Consider the following 8,709-nt stretch of genomic DNA (forward strand, 5'->3'; position numbering starts at 1 on the left):
CACCAGCGTACGTGATGATGTCACAGGTCCGGAGTTTCTACTGCCGTCCCCTCTTAATTTAACTGTGAGTAACATGTTATGAAGCTTAACTTTAAGCAAAGCCAAACCAGTTTACTCAGGAACAAATAAAACACTGAAATAAACCAAACATTAACATTTAGAAGTGATCTAAGTGACTTATATATCATTTTTAACCTCAGTAGTGAAACCTCTATTAATAAAAATAGTGTACATGTACATACGTGTACATACCTTAATAAAAACAAGCAGGTGAGATGTTAGAACGCTTTTATTTTTATTTTAGTGGACACTCAATACTATAGACAGCTGCTGGAGTTTCTTTAACCTGAGTAGTGAGAAGACCGCGAGCGGGGGGGGGGGGGGGGGGGGGTGGAAACGATGTGCCGGGAATCCGCTGTTGAGTTTTGGACGAAATGCATTCTGGGATATTTAGCTGTACCAAGTCCACACCGATGCATGCTCGATAAAACGGGCGGAGCGAGAACACATCCGGGACTTTTTCGCGTTCTCGGCTTGATGCGTACTTCGAATTGGAACAGTACTTGGTCTCCGACTGATGACGTATCACGAGTACACGAGAACGCAAGTACGCACAAGTACGCATATTGATAAACGGCCATTGCTCTCATGTCTCAGACACTTTTTTTCGTTTTTCTGCGCTTACTGATGACATCACACATCTAAACTGTGACCTCCTGGAGCTAGTGAACTACAAAAAAAATAACTAGAAATGTGTCCAAAACCACAATTAAATAAGAATAGTCTTTAAAGATTTTCCCAACGATTCAGAAAATGTAAGTTTTATAACTACTTTTAGAGCACAACACTGGCAAACCACTTGAAGGAACTGCAGCATTTAATATTGATAAATTCGGTGAAGGAGGGCTGGCAGCAGGAACTGTACCAGAATGACGGCTAACCTGTGGGGGCTGAGAGGGTGATTGACAGGTTGCTGGATCAATCACTGGGAACTGTTCATGTTGCTGTTGCGTTTGAGGAATGGCTTGTAAACTGCATACAGAGAATTTGATTCCATCAGATGAGATGGTGTGAATTGAAGATCTGGAGGGACTGCGAGAATGGGGAGGAGATAAATGAATCATCTCCCTCATCGTCATCAGGAGTTCCCTCATCACCTCATCTTGATTGGTAGGTAAAGGAGCAGGACATGCCTCTGGTCAGCTTTCTGCCTGTCCGTCAGGATCCTGCAGCCCATGTGTGTCTATGTCAATATGCTGGCATTCTGTTTGACTCGCTGTCTCACATCTAGCACTTTTGGCTCTAGGATACTGAACCTCATACTGTGGTAATCTTCTGTTGATGACTGTTGTGAATCCATGACAATAACAGTTCTCTGGCTCGAAGGACCATGTTTTATAGGAAGGTTCAGAGGAGGTTGGAGATGGTTACCATCATGGGCTCATCCAGTCAGGATGGGAATGAATAGTCAGTAATCACTTGCAGGTTTTTCGTTTTATTGAATAATGACACACATGGACTGCTATCTCTCAGCTGCCACCCCAACAGCCTAATCATTTATCTGTTAAACTAAACTAAAAGTAGCTGTAATAAAAATAACTTTCATTGTTTGACAGCAAGTTATAAAGATGGTCATAAACAGAAAAATATACTGTTGTATGGATTTTGTTCATCTGTTAGCCACCGAGGGTCCATCAGCAGTATTACTACTGATGTTTTTGGACAGATGAGGAGGTGAAGCATCTGTAGTGTGGTTGGCAGCGCTGGCATGTACCTGGGGATGAAGTACAAACATTAACTGCATTACCACAGGGGGCGCTGTTGGTGGCACAATAGTGGGAGAAATCCACTTCAGTGTAATCAACTGCATTCATGTCATCTTCAGTCCTAAAGGAATCAAACTTCAGTCTCTGAAAATATGATGTAAATAAAAAACAAAAAAAAAAACAGATACACACTAGGGCTGCCACGATTAGTCGAATAGTCACGATTACGTCGACTATCAAAATCGTCGACGACTAATTTAATAGTCGACGCGACGTTTGAAGCTTTGTAAGATCCCAAAAGACGCAGGAATAAGTAGTAGGATTTAAGAGTGTAATAACGGACTGAAACAGAAGATGGCAGCACTGCATGAAGAAGGATGACAGCTGCCGTTAAACCCCGAAGAAGAAGTAGCTCTGTCCCAGAATTCATAGCGCGGCCAAGCGCACTCTGCTCAGTTTCCAACAATGGCGGCAGCTAGTTAGTTTTAATATTACTCTTATTATTCTTTCTGGGTCACAAAATAAACGTTTAACATGTTTTCAGGCGAGAATGTAGCTGTATAAACCTCAAATATCTGCTCAGTTTATCAAGACACCACATATTTTCAAAAGCGCTCCGACGTTTTCGGAGACGTTTGTTACCCACCAGCTCGGTAGCTAGCCGGGGGCAAGGCTCATTAGAGCCGGTGAGAACACCGGACTCCCAACAAATCGTTTTCAAACCCACCGCCGTCTTTCGCTACTCAGGTTAAACATGATATATAAGTCACTTAGATAACTTAAAAATATTATTGTTTGGCTTTTTTCAGTGATTTATTTGTTCCTGAGTAAATCGGTTTGGCTGAGATTAAAGTTATAGTTTTTACACAGCTGAATAAACGTCAAGCAGACAACTGATTATCAGAAGTGTGAGATGCTCGAGAATATACTCCGGTGTCCTGTTATATTTTAGACAGCAAGGAGCAGACGGCTGAGTTTATTAAACTTCACCGAAACAATCTGCAGATTTCATTAAAATTTAATAAACTATCATCTTGTCTTTATTTTTAGTTAGCACATTAAAGCTGTAAGGTCATGATAGTTATATAAGAGCAGATGCATGCTGGTGCAATACGCTGTACATTTTACGTCCAATGGATGCATGATCTGATTAGTCGACTAATTGCAAAAATAATCGGTGACTAGTCGACTATCAAAATAATCGTTTGTGGCAGCCCTAATACACACTGAGAGAAGATAAAATGTGTTTACAAGAAAAATTTATGTATGAAATCTTAAAACAACAACAACAAACAGTTGCCCTCAGCTTGTTAATAATTTAAGACTTAACATAATAACTAAAATATCTGTTGAACAAAAGAAAAAAAAAATCAATAGCAGCTCCAAAAGTTGATTCTGTTCATCTGGACGTAGCATTTTCAGTGGGAGAAACGTTTCGTCAATCTCCAATCTTATAAACAGTACATTTGCATAATGACTGAAACCAGCCCAGTGAAGGAACAATGGGCTGGGAGGTCAGTTCCTTCTTCATAATTATGCAAATTCCAGTGACAACAGATCAAAGACCACTCATCCCTGATTATACATCGGGGAAACCAAACAACCTCTGGCGAAGTGGATGGCACAACACAGAAGGATGTACACATCCTGGACAGGGAGGAACGCTGGTTTGAGCACAGAGTCAAGGAGGCCATTTACGTGGAAAGGGAAAGACCATCTTTGAATCGAGGAGGGGTGTACATCTTTCACCATCTTACAATGCTGTGATTGCAGCCATTCCCAAACTCTCTGCGAGTGGTACTCATGGCCATTGATCAGTGGTCTTTGATCAGTGGTTGTTGATGTTGATGGATGAGTGGTGAAACGTTTCTCCCACTGAAAATGCTACCTCCAGATGAACAGAATCCACTTTTGGAGATTTACTTACCTGGAGGATTGAGAATGCATCAAGAAATCAATAGCAGCATTTTAAGCATTAACACTGGCAATGGCATAAAATATCTATCAATGATAATTGATAAATTACTTTAATGCTCAAACTGTGATCTAGATCCTAATGTTTGACCTCAGAGCTTAAAATCAGACCACATTTTTCTTACTTTGTTCTGAGCAGAGGTGGAGACGCTGTGGAGGTCTATTGTTTTCATCTCCATCTGGTTGGAGGCGTTTGGTGTAGCGTACACTGAAGACACTCCTGCAGGAGGTGAGCTGCTCTGTCTGTCCTCCTCTCTGATCTCTTCACACAATTGGTTGTCCTGCAGAAAAACAAAGCAGCTGATTGACTGAATCAAGCTGTGATGAAGCTCAGGTGTCTCACAATTCCTAAAACTCACCTGTGTGATGTCAGCACGCTCAGATTCCACAGGAGGTCCTGAAAAACATGCAGATCAGAAGATAAACATCTGTGTTTAACCAGAGGAACTACATCTGAACAACTGAAAGGATCAGACAAAGAGGACCAACGAGGGATTAATACTAAAGAAAATGGAGCATGCCTATCAATAATGACAATTCAACTGTTCTTAGTCACTGTTCTTAGTTAAAGCAATATAAATAATGGTGGACATGTGTAAATTGTAAATAAAAATAATGTAATGATTTGCAAATCTCTTAAACTAATATTTTATTCATTAGAAAATAGGAAAGAAAATCACTTTTTTAAATAAATGAGACATTTTTTTACAATGTCATGAAAGCTAATTTTGAATTTGATGTCAGAAAATTGTCTCAAAAAAGTTGGTATGGGGGCAACAAAACAGTAAAATTACAAAGGGTTGAATATTTCATTACAGTAAATAATATCAAAAGATTTCAACAATCTGGAGAAATCTCTGTCCATGGGAAAGCTGAGTATCAGTACTGGATGCCTGGATGATCTTATGAGTTCAGGAGGAACTGCATTAAAAACAGGAATGATTCTGTCATAGAAATCACAGCATGGGCTCAGGAACACCTCCAGAAATCACTGTGCAGAGTCCATCGTGCAAAGAAGAAGTCGAGTCTGAACATTGTCCAGAAACGCAGCCGTCTTCTCTCGGTTAAAGAGTTAAATGGACTGAAGCAAAGTGGAAAACTCTTCTGTGGTGAGATGAATTGAAAGCTGATATTCTCTTCAATGTTGCATCTGCTGGACTCATCTGCACCTCTGATGGTACAGGGGTGCATCAGTATCTGTGGAATTGGAAGCTTAAACACCTGAAAAGGCGCCATCAATGCTGGAAGGTGTACTCCCATCCAGACGTCTTTTTAAGGGAAGCTCTTATATATAGGTATATTTCATCAACATAATATTAAACTGCATTCTGTATCTACTACAACAGCCTGGCTTCACTGCCTGCAGTCCAGACCTTTGACCAGCTGAAAACATTTGGAGCATCATGAAACCAAAAACATGACAGAGAAGACCCAGGACTGCTGAGCAGCAAGAATCCTCTAACAGACAAGAACAGGACGACATTCCTAACAGCTAGTCTCCTCAGTCTCCAGATGTTTCCAGACTGTTGTTAAAAGATCAGGGGACGCTACACGATGTGCCATCAAATTCAGAATGAGCTAATAGTTTTCTGAAAATGCTACATGTTCTCACTTTAAACATTTGATGTAATTTATGGGTTCTATTTAAATTGTGTTCATAATAAGATTCATTTTTTAGTATTGTCAGAACATGAATATTTTCTGGACAGAAATCAGTTCCTTATGATATGCACTTCTAAATTTTACTGTTTAATGAGATGAGTCATCTAAATAATTAAAAACACCATCGTGTGTGTTTCCTGTAGCCTCACCTCTGGGTTTAGCAGTCCTCTTCCTCATACAGAAAATCAGTAAAGTTACTAAAAAGATGCTGATGACAACGACCAGAATCAGACGCACATAAATCAGCACATCTGCAGGAGTTCACAGAGAAGATTTCTTTTACTCACAGTGTAAACATGTGGCCTCCAGGTCTGTTCATTTAGCAGTGACGTTGTGCACATACAGAGTAACAAGTTGTGCTGCAGAAGGCAGAAATGTGAAAAAGCTCTGAAACCAAACAGTGACTAATCACAGTCTATATCTGTCATCTAGCACAGATCTCATGTAGTGCTGCTCTGAGGAAGTCAGCCATGTTCTCTCTCAGCTGCTGACCTGCTGTGGTGGAAACTTATTTTTCATTTATTTCTACAGTTTTTCTGTTTTACTTCACTAAAAGATCAGAGTGATTCTTCCACAGCTCTTAATGTCTCATTCTTGTGACCACATGTAAATCTGCATACATATAAAAATCTATAACGTACCTGAACTTCCAGAGGAGGCTGATGAAGGTGTGGAGCTTCCTGAAGTTGAGCTTAAACTCTGTGTTGTTGGTGGTGTGGAGGCTGATGAGAGAAACACTGAAGCTGAAAAAGGTCTCAGAGTCCCGTTTGGTGTTGAAGTGGTTGAAGCTGTGAACAATGAAAGCATCAGAGTCATAATAAGACCACTTGAAGCAGTTTATATATCTGCATGTGACTGACGTGTTTATGGGCTGTTTGACAGCAGAACTGATGAAACTTGATGTTTCAGATAAATATAACATCTGTAGGTGATTTGAAAGAAAAGTAGCTGCCTTTGAGACGTGAAACTTCTGTCACACCTTCAAAGACAAACACGACTGTTAGCAGAAACTCACCTTCTGTGACAATCAGCTCAAAATCATCGTTTGGATCTAGCCTCCAGGCTCTGTCCAAAGAGCACCTGTACCGTCCTGAGTCAGACTGATTCAGCTGTGTGATGCTCACATACATAATATCAGATGAGGTAACACCTTTGTTTTCATATTTAATGCTGTATCTGCTGTTCTGAGCTGCATCATTAGATGTTTCAACAAGAATGTTTCCATTTTCACATTTTTCCTTACAGAAGAGTTTTCTCCTTCCTGAGGAATTAAACCTGCATGCAACTGTGATGTTTCCTGCTTCCTCTGCTCTGTGGGTGAGAGTTTGTGCTTTGACCAAACCAGTGTTTCCATCCTGAAGTGCTGCTGAAAGGATGAACAATCATTAGTTACAATCTTACTATAGTTTAAATGTGACAGGTGATTATTAATTTGAACTGATCACAGAAGTTCAGTTAACTTCATTTTTCTGTTTTTATTTGCAAACAGCAAACTTCCTGTTTTATACACAAACACAAAACATCTGATGTGGAAGATTCAGAGTTTAAGGTTTTAAAAAAGATATAAAAATGAAATTTGACTTTTATTTCTCTTACATGACATCATCATAATCATCATCATCAGCTGTTTCTATGTTTGCATGTGAAATGTTTTAGATGTGCTGCTAATCATCCAGTTTTCAGGTTGTCACCGCTCACTGTGCTGTTACTCATCCAGTTTTTAAAAGATGAAATGAAACACAGTGTTTTTTTCATCAGCTCTACTGTTATAAGTTTTGCTTTCAAAGAAGAGTAGAGGAAAAGTATTTGATTACAATAACAAACTACAAATGAAAATAAAATGAGACAAATAAGACTTAGAAGAGAGAAAGTGACAGAAATAAGAAGAGAGTTTACTCACTGAGGAAGATGAAGCAGACCAAAGTGTGTTTCATCTCAGAGCTCTGATGGTTTAATGTGGCTTCTCTTCAAACCACCTTAATGATGACCCCCCCCCCCCCACACACACACACACACACACGCTAGTTTTTTGTGCAGACCAGAGTGCAGGGCGGTATAGAAATGGGGAAGTAAAGACTGGGGGAGGGTCAGATTGAGAACAGAGACGGGGACGTGTAACCAGGGTAAAAGTCATCATACAGAAATAGCAGAGGCAGGTTGCTAACCCAGATGTGACCTGATGTCACAGGAGGGAAAGAGGTTTGCAAAGAGGTTGTGACCAGCCTGTCCACCAATGAGGGGAGGCCAAGTCTAAACCACAGCCTCTCCCTAACAGTTTTGACCAATCAGATAGAAGCACAATTCCATATATAATCTTGTGTAATGTTAAGTGATGGTCATTTTCTTTCAGCTGTTGGCTACAGCTAACTGTTTGTGAACTGTAGCTTTTAGACTGAAGGAGAATCCACATACATGTTTTGCACAATCCATGTACAAAACATGTACAAATCATGCTTGTGAATACACAGAAAAACAAAATTCTTCATTAAATAAAAAGTTTTATTGGTTCAAGATATTAATTTACAAAACAGATTTTATTATAAGTGAATTTTAAGCTTTCATAGACACAAAGACAACAAAAGGACAAAATTGAAACTACAAACAATCATGAGCACAAGCCTGTCATGTCAGCTGTCATTCACATCATATTGACTTTACTTTATGTAATATATCTTATAGCAGCGGTCCCCAACCCCCAGGCCACGGACCGGTACGTGAGTTGTTTGGTACCGGGCCGTGAGAGTTGAGGCTCGAGTGTGAAGTTGATGGCTCTCAGGATTTTTATCGCTTTTTAAACGTTTATCGTTTTTATCATTAACTCGGTTTCCCTGGGTCTTTTCCTGTGTGTTATGAATAAGTATTATTATTTTTTGGTACCGTACTGGTTTTATTTTGTTGTATTTATCCACGACACCTTAAAGGCCGGTCCGTGAAAATATTGTCGGACATAAACTGGTCCGTGGCGCAAAAAAGGTTGGGGACCGCTGTCTTATCGGACAATCCCATTAAGCAACAACACCCACCAGGGTTTAAATACCTGGGACTCTTCACCATCTGATTGTAGAACTGAACAAGCCTCTCGGATGAGAGATGAACCGTCTTCACCAAACTTAATCAAGTCCACTTGTTTTCTTTCTGAGCTCCTTCGATCATAATGACCTGCATGGCTGAGAAGCTACACAGACATGTGAATGGTTGTCTGTCTCTCGGTGTCAGCCCTGCGACAGGCTGGTGACCTGTCCAGGTTGTGCTCTGCCTCACACTTTATGGCAGCCAAGAAAAAGGCTCCAGCCCTCTTGTGACCCTG

General features: G+C 40.2%; 1 protein-coding gene across 1 annotated transcript; it reads right to left on the reverse strand.

The window, feature by feature from the left end:
- Window positions 1-1,669: 1,669 nt before the first annotated feature.
- Window positions 1,670-6,532, reverse strand: LOC134618361 (uncharacterized). Its single transcript, XM_063463726.1, has 6 exons — window positions 6,418-6,532; window positions 6,044-6,190; window positions 5,552-5,653; window positions 4,100-4,137; window positions 3,866-4,021; window positions 1,670-1,774 (listed from the first exon to the last, which is right to left on the reverse strand). Exons 1-6 carry the CDS (start codon window positions 6,530-6,532, stop codon window positions 1,670-1,672), a joined length of 663 nt encoding a protein of 220 aa, XP_063319796.1.
- Between the last annotated feature and the right edge of the window lie 2,177 nt (window positions 6,533-8,709).

This window comes from Pelmatolapia mariae, linkage group LG20 (genome assembly GCF_036321145.2).
Source record: "Pelmatolapia mariae isolate MD_Pm_ZW linkage group LG20, Pm_UMD_F_2, whole genome shotgun sequence".
Lineage (NCBI taxonomy): Eukaryota > Metazoa > Chordata > Actinopteri > Cichliformes > Cichlidae > Pelmatolapia > Pelmatolapia mariae.

Bases quoted from the DNA above. Each gene is read 5' to 3' on its own strand.
- LOC134618361 (XM_063463726.1), bottom strand. From the start codon at position 6,532: ATGTATGTGAGCATCACACAGCTGAATCAGTCTGACTCAGGACGGTAC. The intron at 6,191-6,417 runs GTGAGTTTCTGC...CATTGTTCACAG, and splicing joins TGAGCTGATTGTCACAGAAG to CTTCAACCACTTCAACACCA. The intron at 4,022-4,099 runs GTGAGTTTTAGG...GTTTTTCTGCAG, and splicing joins AGCGTGCTGACATCACACAG to GACAACCAATTGTGTGAAGA.